The following is a 21029-nucleotide window of genomic DNA, read 5'->3' as shown; positions in this document are numbered from 1 at the left end:
GACAGGAGTTGAAATAAAGTATATCAGTTACTTATCCATTCAGTTCAGACCCTGTACAGGTGACAGAAGTTGGGAGGTGTGGGGGTGGAAATCATAGAGTAAGCACATCTCAGAACAGTGTACTCAGGCAATTGACTGAAATCTGGCAGAATGGCTTTCCCTGAATTCCAGAATCAATACCTCATTGCAATGAGAGGTTCTCACCTCCTACATGTATTGCTTCAGGCTAACAAGTGCCTGTATTAGTTGACACCGGAGCCACAGCTTCTAAACACTTTAAAAAGGAACAAACCAGCCCCTTTTCAGAGCCATGCAATCATTCTCCTTTTTCTCCCATGTTTCTTTGCCTCCCACCACTCCTTCCTATAGATGGCACCGTGTTACCACATTTTGAATGGCATCCAGAAAAGGGTTAGTGATTAATTTAATATATATTTAATCAAATGAGGGGTTAACTGACAAAGGAACAAGCTGCTGGAGACAAAGCAGGTAACAGAAGTCAAAATGGCTTGTTCTGGGAACTGCAGTAGGGTAAAGCTTGAGATGCCAGGATGTTATAACATGATCCAGAGTCTTTCCTCACCAGCAGGAGGGCCAACAGTCTGTTTATAAGCTTAAATCCAGCTCACATGCATTAAGGAAATAGCAGTATTATTTCAAACCTTTGCTAGTCATGTGTGCTATGCTCCTCTGCCTTCCCGTGACAGAGGGAAACAAGTGCCTGCATCTCAGTACTTGCACTCAATCCAAATGCACCATCACTGTAGGGCTGATGAGAAAAGAAGGAAGAGCAAATATCTTGGGGAGGACAGTCCTAAACCACTGCTAGAAGATTTATAGAAATGTAATATACACTAAGTGATCTTGGGCAGCAGTACTGATAGGTTTGTCTGCTCCAACCCCATCACTGCAGTTTATGAAGCAACCCATTTACCTTTAGGACTCAGCCATATTCAGTAACCCAGAATGCAGACACTGTTGACTTTACTAATAGCACAATTCCCCTAACACCTGCAGCACTCAGCCATTTAACACAAGGCTGCTATTTGAGATGGCAAGGAGAAACTGGGAGATGCTGATTAGAAGTATATTAAATTACACTATCTTGCAAAGAGCACACTTTCTTAAAGATTTAGGGGATATGCTGTGTGGCTGTTCAGAAGACTAAACACAGCCATAAATGCTTGTAACAAGCAATGCTTGCATCCTATTAGCTCATTTACATCTTAAAGCAGACAAGGGACCTTACTGCAGAATGACACTGCACAGACTGATCTCCCTTTAGCAAACATGACAACTGTTAATCTTTAAAGAATGAAGATTTTACAAGATAGACTTCATTTTACACTAAGTAAACCCACAGAATAATCAGACTTCACTTTATGCTAAATAAATACCCGGAATGAACAATATTCTGCTTAAGAGTACAGATACAAAGAGTATCTGTACAATGTAAGGCAAGTGCAGTTGACAGAAACTGACAGAAGTTCCCCTTCACTGAATTACACTGCTGTCACAAATGTAAAGTTCTATGACACATATTCAGATATAACACCAGATAGTGGTGTATTGTAGCAGTTGGTAAGCACCTATTCATCCATCAAATGAATATCTGATAAGGAATAGGCAGAATAGGCAGAGGCTTAGCCAGAGGTAAATCCTAAAGCAACCAAAAAGAAATTTCTAACAGAATGGTAAATGTAACTGTCATTCTAACATTCTTCTCTTTGCTTATTACAATTATACAGGGCAGCAAATGTTTACATTTCAGAGTTTGGTCAGTAAATCTTGATTCTTTCTGAGATTCCTTAGCCCTTTTCTCACAGTTGCTTTCACCTCCCTTGTAAAATAAATCAAATCAAATAAAGTCCTGTTCTCTGAACTCCAGATACCCCAATCTTAAGGTCAAGGATGTTTTTGCTACCACACCCATTTCTTTTAACCTCTCAATGCCCTTTGATCAAGGGCTGTTGGCATAGGAAGAGCGTTGCTACAGTTGATATTATCTGCAGCACTACAGCAGAAACCTGAAACAGTCTTGCTGCCAGCTGACACAACACTGCGTTTCTGCAAGGTGCCGCAAAACTTTTCAAATCATTTTAATCTACATAAATATGGACCAAAGAGGCAAGAACAAAATAAAACCTCTGTTCTGAGAATTAAACGCTTCATGTAATCCATGGTGCAAGACGAAAAACACAAAAACAAAGTAAACCCCTCAAAAAATACAAATTAAAAAAAAAAAAAAACCAAACAATAAAGGAAAGGCTGTGATTACTGCAAAACCACTGCAGCAAGGGAGTTCTTATCCTAATATCTAAACAATTGTGATTAAAATGTTAGTATTATGCACAGTAAGCCTCAGCTCATGAGATAACCTTAGTATTATTACTGGGGGAAAAAAAAGGCAAAGAAAAGCAGACAACACTGATGTGTCCCCTTCTCCTTCCAAGGATGTATTTTCTATATTTTTAAACCAGATTTACCCTTAGAGTATTCTGAGTATATTCTCCTATTGCACTAAGCTGAGCACATTACAGCTCCACAAATGCTGCCATTTCAACTTCCTGCCAGTTAAAAAGAAAAAGCACACACAGCCTCTTCTAAAGAACTAATATACATCTTCTTAGTACATCCATTGCTTTGCTGAAGGTTGAAGAAGACAAGGTCAAATTGTATTCAGCACAAGCAGAAAGGTTTGTTATAGTTTTACTTGTGAAGGAATTTATTAACTGCAGACTGAACCTGTCTCCCACACAGGAGAATGCTCGCCTTTTTAATGTCCTCATAATTTCCTGAGGTGAATGATTAATTTCACCATCATTACATATAAACTTCCCCTCTTTATGAATATTCACACTATAGCATAGTTAAAGAGGAAATTTGCAAGATTAAAAATTGATGATTTCCAAGTTTGTACTCAAATATTTCAGTGAACGTTTCTGAGATATTATAAAAGTAATCAATTCACTTCCATTTCACTTTAAAGCCACAGTGCACATGTACTATAGAAATTCACAGTCAAACATTAAGTAAGTTCCACAAGTCTCAAGCTTATTCATGTTTAACCTTCTTTTCCAGAATGATGTTAAGGATGTTGAAACAAAGTGTTAATAAACTAAATAATTTCATTTGAATGCAATGGGCTAGACTTCTAGAGTTAGTTATCTAACAAGTGCATTTGCTTCCAGGAATCCTCTTGCTGAGTACCCTGAACTAATATTTGCAATAAACAAAATACACCTTGCACAAGAGGTTTGAAAAAAGTTGGCTTTATCTCTGTACCAATTTCTCACAGTCACATAGATGACTGTCCAGTTACTAAGAGGATAAAGCAGAAAGAATACACATGATGGTTCAAACTCCTCCCCCACCCAACATTGGCATTCATTTCATTTTCATGAAAAAGCAATCTACATGTACCTATATAAGAACACATATTTTACTGAAAGACACAAAAGTCAAATATCTTTGCAGAGAACAAACAACCATCAGACTCTTACATTCAGTCCAAAATGAAGTATTAGAAGTTCCCTTCTATAGCAGCAACTTGATTCCAGGAATTTCAGTTTTTACAAAAAACAAGCAGAGTCATTACATACTTTTTATATTTTCACTAAAGTGAGCAGACATGGGAACATTTGCCTTAAAGTGAATAAAAAATTTACAAATATAGTCTCTTCAAGTCATGGATTACAGGATTTCTGGTTTTTAAATGGCATCTCTGCATTGTTCACAAAAACCACACCTGAAGACAGTAATGAACAAAATTCTGTTAACATTGTAAGGCAACAAGTATGGATAAAAGGTGTTTTAGCTGGCAAATGAGGAATTCCAAATTTCTCTTTTACTAGTGTAGCATACTGAAGAGAGCACTGCAATATACACCATGGATTTTGCATGTTAAATTGTTGAATCCATACTGTTCTCCATCACTGTATTTAGTATCTGCCTATTCTGTTACCAAATTTAAGTTGCAGCCAGCTTAACTCCATTATGTCATTATATCTGCAAACAATTCAAAACATTCAAAATATGATATGCCATATTAGTTTTAAACATTAATAACAGTATTCCATCTTATTTTTATTTATTTTCAGAGAAATACTTACTCTACTTGGTCTTTAAAACCATTGCTGAACACTCAGTATGTGGCTGAACAGAAATAGTGTAGAGCTAACACTGACCCAAGGGTTACTGATGCAACTAACAGTAAAAGATTTAAATTACCTTCTGTGTAAATTCATCAAGGACAGAAGGATTCCTAAACATTCTCTCTTGGCTATCTTCACTGCAAAATAAATATTCCTTTTATTCACTTCTGGCTGGGATTCTTCATTACTTAATGCCTGTGCAAATGGATAATTTGTCTTTTATATCTTTTCCGTTCCCAAAAGACTGAATGTTTTCAGGGTGAGTGTTTTCAGAGAAGAGATGTAAAATGTAAAGCCTTTCAAAAGTTTTAAATATAAATCAACAAAAATCAAGGCACTTAATGTAGTTACATATGAGCAAAATAAATTATTACTGAGATTAATGTGGTGAAATCACAAAGTGATATTATTAACAAGGGTAAAGTCTCTTTCTTTTACAGCTTTGGTTTGAACTTGCCAGAAACAAGCTTCTTCAGCATTTCAGAATTTTTTCCTTCTGGTGGGGAGGGCCATCTGTCATGATCTGAGGAAAACAAATAGAAGAATTTACTTAGTTGATTGAGAAACTAGACATTTTACTTTTGTGTCCTCCCACTGCACAACTTTGATCACTTGAAGGGCTTTACTTTGTAGCCCATTTCTTACCAGGTATTTCTAGGCCATGGCCGTACAAACTCTGGCCACCATCCACAACCATGGTTATCCCAGTTATGAATGATGCGGCTGGAGACAGCAGGAAACATACTGCAGGAGAGATCTAGCAAAAGAATGGCATTTTAAAATCTTAACTTCAAAATCTCAAATTTTAATCTTTCTTAAACTGCTAGGAATCGTTCACGTCAAAGAAGCTCGTGAAATTTTTTACAAGCAAGATCTAGTAACATTTTCTACTTAGTAATAAAAACTGTAACAGCCTTAAAGCCATCCTTCCAGCCACAAACATCAAGCATTTAACAGAGGAAAACCAGTATGCTGTCACAGAGCAGCATCAGATACCAAAAAACAACAAAAATGTTCATCAGTTTATCAAAGATGCACATTCTTGGTGGAAGAGAGCTAAGTGCTTTTAAGATACACTTTTCCCGCCCTTAATATTCATTCTTTCATCCCTTCCTGCTGAAGTCAACTTTTTCAAGAAATAATGTCTACTATATCTACAACACTTCAGCTGTAAGAGGCAGCTGAATTAAATTTTCTGTATAACAGTGACTACTGGTTAAGTCTCTCACTTGGCACAACCACACACTGGTACAAGCTTTCTTCTTTTTAAATATTCCATCACAGTGCAAAATTAAATCTTTTTTGTTCTCCATATAATAAAGTGGCTTCAAAATAGAGACAGAGAAGTAGGTGTACCAGAAGCATTCTGAAATACATTACCTCCTCAGGAACAGCTGACCTCTTGGCAGGAACCTTTGGTATGCTCTTTAACCACATCATTACACCTTGTTCTCCATAGTTTGCAACAGCAGTTTCTGAAAATACCAGTCCCTATTTAAAACAGTGACACTTAAGTTCTCTTGCATACATTTAAACTGATCATTCTAAAATTTGAAGTTGTCATTACTGATTTTCTGTGGGACTGAACTATCTAAAGAGCACTTGAATACAAGTTTTTGAATGTAATGGCATAGTATAATTTATACAAGAAGGTAATTTGGCTGCTAGCCACATCTCTGTTCAAGCACAATAATTCTGATTATTATAATTCTCTGCTGTCACTTCAATAACAAAAAATTGGAGTATTAAAAACTCAGACTCTGCTTTGAAATTACAAGCATTTCATGTTAAATTACAGCAGGAAACTACAAAGCCACAAGAACAAGTTCTCAAAAGTTTCTTGTCATTTGTAGGAGCACTAGACTGATTTATTTTGAATTACAGAAGCAGATTCAGTCAGAATTCTGACTCTCCCTACTTAGCTGCCTCAGAAGCAGAAAAAGATGACTATGTTTGCTCTGGTGACCACACAGTCACCAGACTGACTGGTGAGAAGAAGTTTTGAGAAGGAGGATAGCAATGTGAACACAGAGTTGCATCCACCAGTTAGGACAGAACTTTTGGGAGTCAAGTTAAAGTAAAATAGCAACATTTGATTCCACCCATGAAGCATATATGCAGATGTTGAAGATACTGTATAATGTATGTGAAACTGGTTTTTTCAGACAGCACACTTCCCTGTCTATGTATCCATTCCCCACAGGTTGCTCTTCTCCCATAAAGCAGTAACAATTTTGTATTGTTACCACAGACCTGATGGGTCCACAAAGGTGACAGAAGTATTATTGTAACTACAATACAATGGGGACTTCTGTTACCAGCATAGTAACAAAGCTAGCAAATACTTCTAAAAGAGCCAAAGCCCTGAAGTGTTTGCTTGTCAAAAACGTCTTCTGACATGTGCTATAATATCTAATCAGCATGATTCATTAGGTAATTAGCATGCCTGAAAAGTATATTCACATAATAATGCTGTCTTAATTACTTACTTCCCCAAGACTTGATAAATCAGAAAAAGCAGATAAACAGGAAACACAAGTCAGTACATCTTAACATTTAACATGTCTCCAGATGAATTGGGTCTCACAAAGGTTACATAAAAGCCTTTACCTGAATGATTAACAAACATCTGCCATTAAGCATTCTATGCTATGCCAAACAAAGCAAGCCAGATGTTTTGGGACAAGAGACAAAAAGAATACACAGACATTCTACAAAAATAGTAGCAAGATCTTCCTAGGGATCACTTAAACAAGCATGACACTTCATTTATGACACTCAATGTGAGATAAGCTAAATTCTGGCTGTAGAAATAGCTGGACAAAGTTTATGTTTCCTCTTTTAATTTCAAGGGAGTAAATGTGCAAAATAAATTGTGTATGAGAGAAAATTACAACAGATCACACATTCTCAAATGTCAAAGCTAGAGCTTCTATATAACTTCTGTATCTGCAGCACTACAAAACATAGCTGCTCTTTCTATACAGTTATTTAAAACAACTCTACCTGCTGTCTACTTCCTCAGAAATGTGGCAGGCATATTTTAGCTGACCTGTATAGTCGTTTCCTGTCTGCATGAATTTGTTACCAAAAAAAATCAAAACATACATTTTTACATATGATTTCTCTGAGAGAAGGTACGTTCCAACTACAGTCTCTTTATATGCCTAAAACTAAACTAACTTAATATGTAGGAGACAAAGTAAAAGGTATTATGTGAGACATTCAGAGATTTTCAAAAGTTTGTAAACATAGGTGGAAACCATCAGCATACCTGAACCTCAAACAGAAAAGGTTTCCTGAACTCAGAAGTAATGTATCCATTACTGAGACACAGAGCATTCAGTAATTTCATGTCAAGGCTTTGTAAGACAGGTCACCAACTCCTACCAGTATTATTTCATTTAGCTATAAAAAATCTAAAAACCAAGCGTGCCAAGTCAAGGCAGAAAGCAGAAGCAATTTTATCCCACATCCTCTGACTCATCATCCAAAAGTACAAAATACTGTCAAATGGTCCAAAGAACACACTAAGGGAATTATAAATAAACAACTATATAAATAATCCACAAACAGTTACTGGTAATAAATTTAAAAATCTGTTTTGGTCCAAAAGTTTTAACTATGAACATGTGTAACAGGTAATTTTAATCAGACCATTTGCCATTACTTACAGGAGCAACACTGTTGATTCTCACTCCACTGTGAGCCCATTCTAAAGCTAAAGTCTTGGTTAGGTTATCCACTGCAGCTCTTGCAGCTCCTGTGTGCCTATGGAGAAAAGAAAGCAGAGGAAGCATCTGTTCCCTTAGCTAGGAGTATCCAGTGGTAATTCTACTGCAGCTTCATTAGGGTATTCAGAGTAATTCTCTATGGCTGGACCAAGCATCTGGAAGAGAGAGACTCTCTAGTTTCCAAGTTTGACCATAGCTTCACTGTTTAAACAAGCCATGCTATGATTTCCTGCAATTTCATTGCTAGAAATACTTAAAATCTCTTTCCCAATGCAACATGGGGTCAGTTACACTCTACTGCAGGAGGAGGCTTATAAAAAGAGAAACAACTGAAGTTCAAACTGTGTAAAAATACCTGTAGCTTGCACAGGTAAAGCAACACTTGGAAGAACAGTGGTCTGAAAGACTGTTTAAATCTTCTGACAATCATGATTAAAGTAAATCACTATTCAAAAATTACTGTAGGTGGATGGAGATAGAGACATGAGAGTCAGAGTGAACTCCTACGCCTTGCTGCTGTAGGTAACCAGTCTGAAATGATCACAAGCTTGAACAAGTGCAAACAGAATTACTGCAGCAATGAATTGTAGACAGTTTTAGTCAGAGAAAATGAATAAATCTAGCTGCTTTAGCCTAGCAAAACAGACTAAGAGGAGACAGATACAATAGCTTCTCAGATACAGGGAAAGTATAAGAAAAACTTAAGAAAAACCAAAGATAATTTATTCATATGTTTAAGCCAGAAATAGATAACCTCCAGGCACACTCTGAGAAAACAGGACAACTTTTATGTTCAAAATTAATACTTATAAAAAACTCCTATCAGATGACTTTAGGCATGAGTGGTGGCTGGACTTGTAAAGGCATATCTTTTTCAACAGTACACTTCTGCAAGAAGTTCCAATCAATTTAATTTGGAAGTAGTTTTGTCTACCCATCTACATACAATGGTTGCTTAGGAAAATTTTTTCACTGTTATTCAGAATGAGCTTCTTTTTCCTCTTAGTTCAACTCAAATTGAAACATCTTCAGCCTATTTGCCATGATAGCTGAACCAGATACCACAGTGGAGATACTGAAATAACTGTAGCTTCAGCACCACCGTGTGGATCTCTATATTTATTCTGTACTGTGAAGAACAAGCTAGTGAGAAAATATGCTGCTGTTCCTTAAAAATGTTGGTTTTGAAAGCATTCATCCCTGAATGAGGACAACGAGAGATAATGCAACACTTGCTCAAAATATATTTTTATATTTCTTCAACAGAAACTCATTTTCCAAGTTAAAAAAAATCCAAACAAAAAAAACAAACAGCAAAGGGAGCTCTTACCAATTAAAGCTTCACTGGCAAGTCTTGCTTCATAGTTTCTTACAAACAAGTGGAGAGAGACCAGAGATGCCATCTACTGGATTAGTAAGAGATCCCCAGACATACAACCAAGTGATACTCTTGCTCTCTCTTGACCTAACTACTGCATTTCTATACTCTGCTGCTGCCCAGTGCACACCTCTCTGAAGTGTTTAGGAACAGTTAGTATTTCTGAGGGAAAAATACAGGAAAGTAGTAAAAGAAAATATATATTACGACATTCCAGGAAAGCCATTTCTCACGGCAGCAGTAATGTTGACAATGGCTCCTCCATGTTCCTGCATCCAGGCATTGTACACTGTATGAAGGAGGAAGATAACCTATAAATATCAGATGAAATGCATACAAATGAACTTGCCAACTGGAAACCAAACTTGGAGTCTTAACTGCAATCACACTACACATTTGTCATACTGGTTTAGAAGAACAATCTGCTGTTTGTAGCACAGCCTTGCCAATCCAGAGGTGAGGCCATGAGGCAGCAGGCACGGTCCAGGTAAAGCTCAAGGATTGCAAAGAAGCATTTGATGGAAATTGATTTCATGTTTTCATGCAAATTACTTTAATTTCCACATTTCAAATGCTATCTGAGAATGACATACCATACTTAAATTTAAGCCTAAATTTATATTCCCGAAGAAAGTATTTTCCTTTGTTATACACAGTGAGTACAGGCCACAAAAGTTAAGTGGTTTTCCTATAGTCCTTTAAATGAGTATCCAAGTCAACTGACTTCCCAAACTTGGCCTTAAGCAGAAGATCATGCTTGCCTTAAATGTATGTTTGTATTTATGAACAAATGTAATATACCATTTAATGCAAAGCTTGGGATAAGATTCAGGAAAACAAATACCCACTGTCAGGTAGGTGCATGAAAAGAAGCAGCTAGGGAAACTTGACATTTCTTATCTTCTGGTATTTCTGTAAAAAAACAAAACAACAAGTAAACATAAAAAGCTCAATGTTCAGACCTTACCTGCTTTGCAACAATAGAAGGTCCCTGTCAGATTGGTGTCTATCACAGCATTCCAGCCTTTTGCACGGATGGCTTCAGAAGGACTTGCAAACTGGCCCCCTCCATTATTCACCAGGAAGTCAATCTTCCCATGCAGACTCAGTGTAGACTTCATCAAAGCTTCTACCTGAAACAGTATTTGTTAGTGAGGTATGCTGATCAAGGTCTACACCCAGTTTTCTTCTCAGACAGTGTTTTCTCCCTCATACCCTTTTCACAGAAGAAGAGGAGGTCTAGCCTTCAGAGAGGCTTTAGATTGGTATGACAGGATTAGCCAGCTAAGAAGGACTGGGTTGTATCCATGTTTACTTAGGAAATTTTGCTGGTATAATGCAGGTGTTGCATAAAATACCAGCCCCAAAGAAGAAGGGGATTTAAGCTGCCAAAGATTTGCAAAATCAAACAGACATAAAAGCCCACTACACTTGACCTACTAAGAATCTCCTGATGTTTTTCAGAAGAGTGGGGGTGTTCACATGAGATCTGCAAAGAGCTCCATATAAGGTAGCTACTGTTATTTTTATCTGACCATATACCTGACCATTTTAAATAGAAAACATAACTAATCTTGTGGAGTTTTATCATCCTTATCTAGAAGTTTAGTATATTCACTACAGCTCTGACATATGAGCTGGCAATAGCCAGTCTTCTTACACAAGGCAAGAAGGTTAATTACCCTACAAAACATGAAGTCTAAAAAATGCTGGAAATACAAGTTGTTTTCTTTAGCAAAAATATTATTGCTAAGTAATAAGAACGCCATAGCAACAACTTAATATTTATCTCAAGAAACAGGAAATGGGACAAAATGATTGTTTCCTGCTTACATCATCAATCACAACTATATATCATGCATCAGTTATTCCTACTCAATCATATATAAAAAGATAACCTAGCATCTGTGGTCAGAGAAAAACACAGAAAAAAAATCCCCAAAAGTCAGGTGGAGCAATGCTGCCACTCCAGCAGATTGGGCTAGGGGAAGGATATCAACCAGCCTTGCTCTGTATTGAGTTAGCAATAGAACATCAGAAACAAAAAAAAGTGCAAGCAATGCATTATCTGTATCTCACAATGAGTGTTACCAACCCAGTCTCACAAAGGCTGCCTTACTATTTACTTACTAATCTTTTATTTCTAACAGCACAGAATGGTTTAACAGGATAGTACGGATCCTGTAAGGATGCACCTCTTGAAAGGAAAAAACCCTAAGCAAGCATATAATGACTGAAAAACTAGTGCCTGCTGAGGAAAAAATGCCTTCAATACCTAAACTCAATGTTCAAATTCTGAATGTAATCCTATTCCTCACTTATTAATCACTACAGGTTGTGGGATGTGAGGAAAAAACGCAGAAAACCAAAACATCTGTAACAGCAGTCCCAAACTCACAGCTTGCGAGAACAGCCGTGCCACAAGGACATTCTGGCTTTTACTTTTCTCTTGTTATGAGCAAAGGAAAGTCATGTCTGGCTAGGCAGCAAAAGTTATGCTTTGCTCAGCAATATCAAACTCTTCTCCCTGTCAGTCTGAGAATCTTGCTTTGAATATTATTCTCTGTAAGTCACTGAAATATGGGCTCATTTATGGAACACAAATGGTTTCATACAAAGAAGATTTGAACAGACTAAGGCCATTCAGTGGAAAGATGAGAGAGAGAAGGAAGAATGCTAATGATAAAAAAAAAAACCAACTGAAAACAAATTAACAAGAAAAATCCACTGAGAAGAGACATTAAAGCAACTTTTCAACAGCTGGACAAAACGTATGTTATATGCTATAGCATATCAATTCAAAATGGTTCATATGCTGCATTTAAGGAACTGTTGTTGTTCCTACATGTTGCACCATATGCTCAGGCAAAAAAAATTAAAAACCCAACAACAACAAACACATATCAGTTCTGCTTTCTGAAAGCCAGGAAAGGCCAGAAGTCTCTCCAGTGACAGCTCAGATGGCTCCAACTATAGCAATCTTCACAAAGCCTTCCGTGCTGTAGGAAAGTATCACTGCAGTGCTTCTCCCAGTTACAGTAAACACGGTGACTGCAGCCAGCAGCACAGGGAGAAGGAGGGTCCGGTAGAACACATTTAAACCACAGTGACTACTAAAGAAGATTCTTTTCTATTGCTATAATTAAAATATCCACTTGGAAGGAACTTCTTAGAAAAGCTATTAGAGACTCTCTTTGGAATGAAAGCAAAACTGCATGAGGTAGACCTACTGGTTTAAGACCTTCTTCTGAAAAAGACAGAAAATAACAAAATCAGGCACTTCAGACATAACCAGAAGATTGGAACACTGCAATAAGGAACTTTTGTGTGTGACTGCAACTTAGGGGTATTAGGCAGTAGCACATACTCACAGACAGCTGAGATGACAGCAGTCACTGACTCAGGGAAAAGGGACAAATGTCCACATGCATTCACAGGTCACCCTGGGTCAGTAAAACACACAGGCAAACAACCCACTACAGAGTTTTAGAGATTTGTGATTTGGTGGCTAGAACTAAAAGGCATTCTGGCACAGTGGTAACAGGTATTTTTACTGTGTTACTGCTGTGTTATTTAAAAGTACAACAACAGGAATCTCTTATCCACAGCTCCCCACCAAGCCACAGTCTTTCACGACAGGCTTCACACAGACAGGCATTAAGTATTTATAAACCAACTGAGCCTATGCTAAGCTATAAAGTTTATTGGAAAAGAAAAGCTACTAGTGAGTTCAGACACAAGGTATGTGCTAAGTAGCACATACCATCAACAAGTTGTCTTGTTGATGTCCAACTGACAGATTTTACCCTCGGGGTCTGGTCCAGCAGCAGGTTCTGCTGCTGGAGCTTAAATATGGAAAGGAGACACCATGGACAGAATTCTAAATTGTTGATTTCAAGAACAGTCATGGCCTACCAGAAGTACAAGGATTTATCTTCCACTTACCTAGACATGTAAGCTTCTACTTATCTAGGTGCCAGTTAAAGAAATGTTTGTCCACAGAGTATAGCAAAAAGGCTTTACAAGTGTAAGGATTTAAAGAGTACTGCTGCCTGTCTCAAAACACTGTCAAAGCCACAGAAGGAACTTACCATAAGATGATAAGCCACCAAAGCAGGAACTTGAGAGAAGCACAGAAGGGAGGAATTTGCAACAGGAAAGCATTATTTCCAGGCCTAGCAGAGGTAAGATCGGGTCAGAACATCTTGGTTAATGCATCTGGACAAAAGCGCCCACTGTGGCAAACTGTGGGAAAGGAAGCAACTGCTCATACACATCACCCCAAGATATGGGAATGGCACCTGTGAACACCCCATGGGTACTTGAAACCTGGCCAGTGTGAAGGTGGCACCCCCAGGAGACTGACAGGACACTGCTGCATCCATGGCTCGTGACTATCACCTGCTTGGTCTCTGTCTCTCTCCCTCCCTTCCTCCCCTTAATTCAGACATTCATTCCTCATGTCTTGTCCCTGTCCACAGATTTTGCTGTAGCTCAAAATTCAAGACACAAAAAGAGATAAATAAAGATACATGTGCACACAGAACTGTCTGGTTTGCATCTCAAGCAAGAGAAAACTGATCTGCTCTCAACACACTATGAGGACAGGAAATATGCAAACAATGAAAATCACTTCAGTTTCATAATCACTAAGAAGCAACATCTATCACTATATACACTCCAAACCACAGGAAAAGGGAACAAGTGCACAACCACTGCTCCAGGATAAAGCCCCATGACAGAATACAGAAATATATTCTGATGACAGAATAGAGAAACCTCAGGTCCTCTTATCCCAGAACCTTCTACTCTGCCATTTTTAAAAATAAAACAGTTTTTTTATTCTTTACAGAACACTCAATGGAAAACTAGTCAAAGCAGCAGCAAACTCGTGACAAAAATAAGCCTGACAGGTTATGCAGTGGTTCAAAATCCTCCATCAAGCAGGATTATTTCTTGCACATTAAACAAAAAATAAGCTTTGCTAGAAAGCAAAAGGACCTCTGAAGATGAAGATTTAGAGACTTAAAAATGTGAATTCATTAAGCTATTCCCATGATACTTGCCATCAAGCTTCTGCAGTAATTAATTCACTGCACCTTCTTTGCCTCCTCCTAGGCCAGAAAGAGCTCTAGCAAACATCCTGGACTACATGATGAGGGATCAACCTTCTAATGCTTGAATTTCACAGATCCAAACTAGAAGCATGAACCATGTCATCTTCAAAGCAGGTCAGTTACTTTAAGATTTGCAATAGGAGGCAAAAAATAATCTTCTGGCAATTTGAAATCACCTTCATCTTTCTTAAATTTTACCTATTCAAAGTCCCTCCCTCCAGTTTATAAAATTCAAACCAGGACAAAATTTATAGAGGCCTTTAGAGATATGCAGAACAATTGACAGAGAAGGAGGGATAAAAAAAATGGCATTTTGTAGTAAAAAGAAATGGCTTGATCCTATAGGTGATGAGGGCGGCTTCCTTTGAAACAAAGACTTACTCTTAAAAAGACTTCAGTGAGATGTCAGAGGGAATGATATATTAAATGAATTATGTACTTCAGGAAACTTCCTGGGCTTTGAAGCTTGTGATAGATCACTTCTGACATCTAAGGGAGCTTGAACTCCAAAGTTTTTTCTTTTCTTGTTGAAACATTTATAGTGTTTTTCTCCTGCACATGTTCTTTGGTACCTGGTATAAGAGCTAAGAAGGAGGATGTTGTGACTCACAGGGAATTCTTGAGGAGGCTGCTCCTCTCTACCCAACAATGTGCTCCCGTGATTCCTGAGGTAAATACTCTTCACTCACACTAAGCTGAAAGCAAACAGTGAGTTGTAATGTTGCTAATGAGTAGCACACAGAGCCAACACAGTTGTAACTAGTCCCACTTCTTTCATGAGGGAAACCAAAAGCTGACATGCCCTCCAGTCCCCTCTTCCACTGTAACAGGAAGCTCTTCCTCTATTTGTGAAAATACTGAAGTGAGTTATATTACTGTGTTACCTCTACTCAATATTTGCCTCCTAAGCTAGAAAAATCCTTAACAATATCTTTTACTGATTCCTGTTCCTATGACTCCAAGTCCTAGGCACTAAAAGTGGATGTACAATACTCTTTGAATCAAAGTAAAAGCCCAAAGGTACTTTTCCTCTAGTTTTCACAAGGCAAGCAAGTGCAAATTAGGAAAAAAAGTACTTTTCACCATTGCTGCTCTAGGAGACATAATAAAGAAGCAATAGTAAGCAGTGGGATGTGGAAAACCTGCCATACACCTCAGTTCTGACAGATTTTAGCAGTGTAAGTTAACAATTGTTAATTTGAGTTTGTCTAGTTTCAACTTACACTTAGGTGCTTTGGTTTGTAAGGAAGTGCTATCCTCACTACAAATTTGAGACCTGAAAACACAAATTTCTGGTCCAACAGTAAATTTAGAAATTAAGTAACACATGGTCAGGATTTAGCAATCTTTAAGAATCTCAGCATTAACAGAAGAGAACAGAGCCAGAGAGGCACAATCTAAAGAATAAAAATCACAGGATGTCTCTAACCAATAAAATATCTGGTCTTGGAGATGGGCATCTGGAATGGAGAAATATTTACCAGGTACACAAGTTCTTATGTTAACATGCAACAGAAACTGCATTCCTTATTCAGATTGTCAGCAAAAGGCTTATGAAATTCTCATAGTATTTTTTTTTTCTAAACAGGACTTCAACAGAAATAAGAGCAGTTGCAGAACTGAAGTGAGTCAAACTATAAGACTAAATCAATGACTGAAAAGCTCAAGACTTTCGAGAGTTCAATCTGCCTTTTTCCTCTGAAGCCTATCTTCAATAGAAACAGACATGAAAGGACAATGGTTGAAGAGAATTTCCACTGACAGGAGACATCCAATAGAAGCTTCACTAATATCATATGAAAAGTTCTGGGAAAGTTCAGGTGTGCCTGCAAATGTTTAAATTGGAAACAGGACAAATTTATGATAAAACTGCAAGGTAATAATAAAGACAGAAGTTTCTTCATATCTTTACACAGCATTATAAAGAAGGCTTGAAAATACCTTCAAAAATTTCCAAAGCCACTTAAGCCTGTTTTGTCAAATAGGTATTTAGCCACACTTAAAAAGGAAACAAAGAAGGAACATCAGTTTAGTGGAGATTACCTCATTTCACCATCCAAGCAAACCCCAAACCATCTCACAGAACACTGTAGTTCTCACTGATCAATTTCAGACTGATCTAGAAAATAAGATTCACCTGGAGAAGGTTAAGCATGGCAGAATACTCTCTGCAAGAAACAGACCTGAAGAAAGCTTATCCCTTTTTTCCTCTTTATCTCTTTTCTTTCCTGTAGCTTTAATCATGCAAGTTGCCCTCTGACATCTGCCATAACCTATTATGTTGCACTGCTGATGCCAGTAAATACACACCTAAAATTCACTGGTAGGTGAAGTGACATACTGCACAGCCCCAGGGTTCATCTCCTTCAGGAGAGAAAGTCTGAGTAGATCACTATAAATATTTTATGGCATGAACTGTTCCACAAGGGAAGAATTTTAATTTTTATTTGTTCTATGGCTATATCGTAGAATATTTCCAGAATCCTTATTGCTACTGAAGGTCATTAATATTTAGGTTAAGAGAGACTTTGAGAGGTTTAAAAAAATGTAGCAATCAGTGGTTACTGGAAGATTTTCTAGCTGTTTTCAAAAACTTAAAAATCCAACCTGAAGTTGGACTTTTAAATATTTAATTACAGAGAAAAAAAATTTCGAGGTGCATGCAGACTTCTGAAGAACCTGGATTATGTACTTTTGCTCTTGATCTTCCATTTTTTGTAAAATGAAGAAAAAATTTAAAAATCAACTTGAATAGTAACAGAGCTTGCGATGAGGCACACCTCAAACTGTAACCAAAATTTCTGACATGGCTAAAATATTATATATATCTCTGGGGTTTTTGGCTTACTACAAGCTAAACTGACAATGCAGGGCACTTGTGTCAAGTCACAAGCATTAAGATTCCATGCTATGCCTTCCTGTTTGAAGGAACTATTCTGAGGCTTCCATCTTCACAAGTTTACACCCCCTCACTTCTGTCACAGAAATGTGACAAGAATCATGCTAAGTGGGCTCTGCCTCACTGTAGAACATGCCAGTTCCAAGGCCTGCATCTCCCAGAAATATCTGAAATATGTAGCATGGTCAGAAATATATTTGCCAATATTTACGAATGCTTTTTTGCTTAGGTGGCTAACAAATGTCTTCCCTTGGGAAGCACACCTATCCAGATCAATTTTTTATCTTTGCTCCACCTTTCCCCTGATCTAAGCTACTTTTGAGAAGGCCAGAAATCTTTAGAGATCTGAGAATTTATACACACAATTTGCTTTTGATATGTTGAGCCCCAGAACAAGGTCAGTAATCTTTACCTCTTCTTCTTTGCGGATATTGCACTCCATGGGGGTCACCTGGGCAGGACTCATAGAGGCAAATCTGTTATTCAGCTCTTCTGCTGCAGCTTTTAATCGGTCAAATTTACGAGAGGCAATAACAACACTGCAACCTGTGTGTGGAGACAAAATGAAACATCATTCAGCTAACACAATATTGCTATATTTTTAGTAACATCATGGAGATGTCTTGTAGGATGTGCATTTATTAGTCACTGACTAGAAAATACAGTGTTGAAGTTCTTGCAAGAGAGAGAAATACCGATGTCAAATGCTTCTTAGCAACAAGATCCCTCTGTGCCAGGAAAAGAGCAATTAAAAAAAAATGTCCACAAGATTTCCTCTCCTTCCTGCAGTAGAGAAGATAACCTGTGTGTTGCAGAGTCAGCAAAGCAGCTTTCAGACATCACTCCTGCTGCTGCTTCTGCACACAGCTGCCTCATTTATCAATTAAGTGATTTAAAGATGTTTCAGCAGGTCTTGATTACAAAAAATGCTTGCTCTTAGAACCACAAAATAATCTTCTTGTACAACTGGCTGTAATTTTGAGTAGCAGTGAGTAAATGTAATGGTCTGGTTTTTAACTCTACAGAGACTGAAGGAAAGGATAATAGCCTCACAAGATTAATCCCTATCTGCAGTCTACAGACAGTGGGAACAGAGCCCTCCCTGTGGCACTGCAGAATCCTAGCTGCAGAAAGGAGAGGAAAAAAAAATCAGGCAGGAGCTCAAGTACTCCTTTTTTTCAGCATTTGGAGGCAGAAGGATTCATTCTACAGAGAAAAAACAATGCAGGTGCCAAATTTAAGTCAAGCACTCACACTACAACCAGTCTAATCTCTTCTGTCACATCAGTGGACTCAGGACAGCTTTAAGGCTTCAGCAATTGTTACCACACAGACTAAACCAAAGGACACCAAATTAATTCCTAGTGCAAATCCAGCAGGCAATTTCATGTAATGATAAGCAAATGGATAAGCAAATTACTAGCCAAGCAGGCAAGGAAATCTTGCTGCCAGTTTGCTCCTTCCATCATCTTAGCATTTCAGCAGAAGTATTCTCTTCTTCATATCAGATCTGCTGCTCATCTGCTTTAATATAAACCATCCTCAACCAACCAAAAAAAAAAAAAGGGAAAAAGTTAGTATCTTGCCAGGCGTGGGAGTTTTTCCCCCCACCTCTGTTGCAGAGTGGAATTTGGCCTCTCATGTGATCAAGCAAACACCAGAATCAAATCAAAATAACTAGGGGGAAGAAAGAGCAGCAAGCTGTTCATTTGACTCAGACAGTCTTGTGAATCTATATATTAAAAAAAATATTAAAAATAGGGGCGTTTAATTCTTCCAGGGGGAAGCTTTTCAACTACATATCCTTAGGAATAGGAGCTTCACCTTTAATTAGTGGCTATCTTAAAACAACACATATAAAGACAGTAGTCTCTGAGGTCTCCTGATTTTTTTTAAGAACTCCAGTCTCTTGCACAACCACCTAACTAAAGTTCATAAAATGCCACACACAATTACCAATTGTCACAAAATATTGAATCACAGTAGCCTAATTGTATTTACCAACTTAAGTGCTTATTAATACACACATTGATATAGAATAAGGTCCAGTAAGATATTATATTTTAGCTAAATGTACTAATTGGGAGAGGGAGAGATTCTAATCACTGAAGAACATTAGGTACATACTGTGCAAGCTGACAACATCACTTAATTTTCTTCACAAAGAACGACTGGACCATTTCCTGATGGGTCAGGGAAAAGGGCACAAGTTTCCAGATAAAAGGTTTAAATTTGTCCAGAAGGCCTCAAAGGAGACCTGGTTATATGAACATTGTATATCACAACTAGCATTACGTGTCACTGCTCCTATGCCTGTAAGAACCAGTCCCCCTTACCTGAAGTGCAGGGTATACATGGAAATAGTTCCTAATCATTATCTTGTCAGGAGTAACCAGCAAGCCTACAGGTAAGGAAGGTTATTCAGTCACTCTTAAGCTCTGTATATCTCTTTCTTCATTTTTTCTCATGTGCTTTGTATAGATTTGTTTTCTATTGTGTTCTATTTAGGCTGTTACGGACACACTTTTGTTATTGTATTTTTCTTGAGAAAAACAGCAAAAATCAAATTAATCACAATTTTAAGGTAACTGGGTAACATCACCAACCACCAGTATGATGATGCTTTAAAAGTAGCTCTTTAAAGCAGAATTTAGGGACACCTAAAAAAAAACAAATCCTCATTTCCCCATAATACAAAGGTAACAGAACTAATCCTCCATTCAGCTCTACAAAGCAAGTGGAAGCTGCGGCACAAAGGCCAGGAGAGGCAGAGACGTCTCCCAGCACACCCTTAACAAAGAAAGCTCTTTACTATGCAGTGCAGCGGTGCACATTCCAGGACCGCAAACCACGGGAGTGTGACACCGAGAGGTGTAACACCAGCGCTGGCATTCTGAAGGCGCCGAATCTAATCGTGACAATAAACTACCCAAACCCAGGCTGATGCCGATGATCCCTTAGCACAGTTGAAATCTGCAGGAAAGGTTTTGCAAGGTGGATGTAGGAGTCATTCCTACCTCTCCTGGTCTCATATCAGACAGTCAGGAGACTACCTTTCACTCTAGGTTTTATCACTTCTCTGTATTTAGCGTGGAAAGAAAAGCTACGCCGTGCATCATGAAGACGTTCTTCAATTTCAGGACGTTCCTGAAACCGCAGACACTGGGAGAAGCACCACGTCTCTAAGATGTTACTGGGCAGGCAGCAGTTTAAGGATACTGCTCTGTAAGAATCAAGGTTCAACAACCTCGTAAATCCTCCAGTTAAAGCGAGACGAGAACTCACTGAAGGGAGAGTCGGAGAGAAATAAAGGGTCCTGGTTTAACATAACCTCGCTGACCTCTGTGTTTAAATAGCGAGTGTTTTGCGGGCCAAAAGGCACAGCCCCACATCAACCTCACCTCGTACCCCTTGCTGACCCTGTCACAAAGTCCCACCCATGAGCTCCTGGCACCGTCCCCGAGCGCCGTCAGGACCCGAAAGGCAGCAGAGCCCGCAGGCACTTCCTGACGGCCCCTCGAACTCCACCCGCCCGGCCCCGCTGCCCCACCGGGGCTTCCTGCGGAGCCCGCTCCGCGCCCACCTAGCGCCAGCAGGTCGGCGGCGATGGCCTTGCCGATGCCGGTGCCGCCGCCGGTGACAATGGCGACCCGCCCGCGGAACAGCCCCGCCGCCAGCAGCCCGCGCCCCGCCGCCGCCATCTTCCCCCTCCTTGCCTCCCTCCCTCCTGCCCGCCTCAGCCGCGCC

The 21029-nt window shown here is 38.7% G+C and overlaps 1 protein-coding gene across 3 annotated transcripts; it reads right to left on the bottom strand.

Moving 5' to 3' along the window:
* Window positions 1-3256: 3256 nt before the first annotated feature.
* PECR (peroxisomal trans-2-enoyl-CoA reductase) lies at window positions 3257-21022 on the bottom strand. Of its 3 annotated transcripts, none has more exons than XM_071435200.1 (8): window positions 20866-21022; window positions 17695-17828; window positions 10234-10399; window positions 9474-9555; window positions 7829-7925; window positions 5535-5645; window positions 4800-4911; window positions 3257-4677 (listed from the first exon to the last, which is right to left on the bottom strand). In XM_071435200.1, exons 1-8 carry the CDS (start codon window positions 20981-20983, stop codon window positions 4589-4591), a joined length of 909 nt encoding a protein of 302 aa, XP_071291301.1. In that variant the 5' UTR covers window positions 20984-21022; the 3' UTR covers window positions 3257-4588. The 3 variants fall into 3 exon arrangements, with proteins under 3 accessions (XP_071291301.1, XP_071291303.1, XP_071291302.1); XM_071435202.1 differs by lacking the exon at window positions 20866-21022 and adding an exon at window positions 18894-19098; XM_071435201.1 differs by lacking the exon at window positions 20866-21022 and adding an exon at window positions 18703-18882.
* Window positions 21023-21029: the final 7 nt, after the last annotated feature.

This window comes from Agelaius tricolor, unplaced genomic scaffold, assembly GCF_023055355.1.
Source record: "Agelaius tricolor isolate 1412-34295 unplaced genomic scaffold, bAgeTri1.0.p SCAF_10, whole genome shotgun sequence".
NCBI lineage: Eukaryota > Metazoa > Chordata > Aves > Passeriformes > Icteridae > Agelaius > Agelaius tricolor.
This window is presented reverse-complemented; position numbering and strand designations above follow the sequence as displayed.

Excerpts from the sequence above, each read along its gene's own strand:
- PECR (XM_071435200.1), bottom strand. The coding sequence starts at position 20,983 with ATGGCGGCGGCGGGGCGCGGGCTGCTGGCGGCGGGGCTGTTCCGCGGG. Across the intron at positions 4,912-5,534 it reads GGTCAGCTGTTCCTGAGGAG|ATCTCTCCTGCAGTATGTTT; the intron begins GTAATGTATTTC and ends TTCTTTTGCTAG. Across the intron at positions 4,678-4,799 it reads CCATGGCCTAGAAATACCTG|ATCATGACAGATGGCCCTCC; the intron begins GTAAGAAATGGG and ends TGTTTTCCTCAG.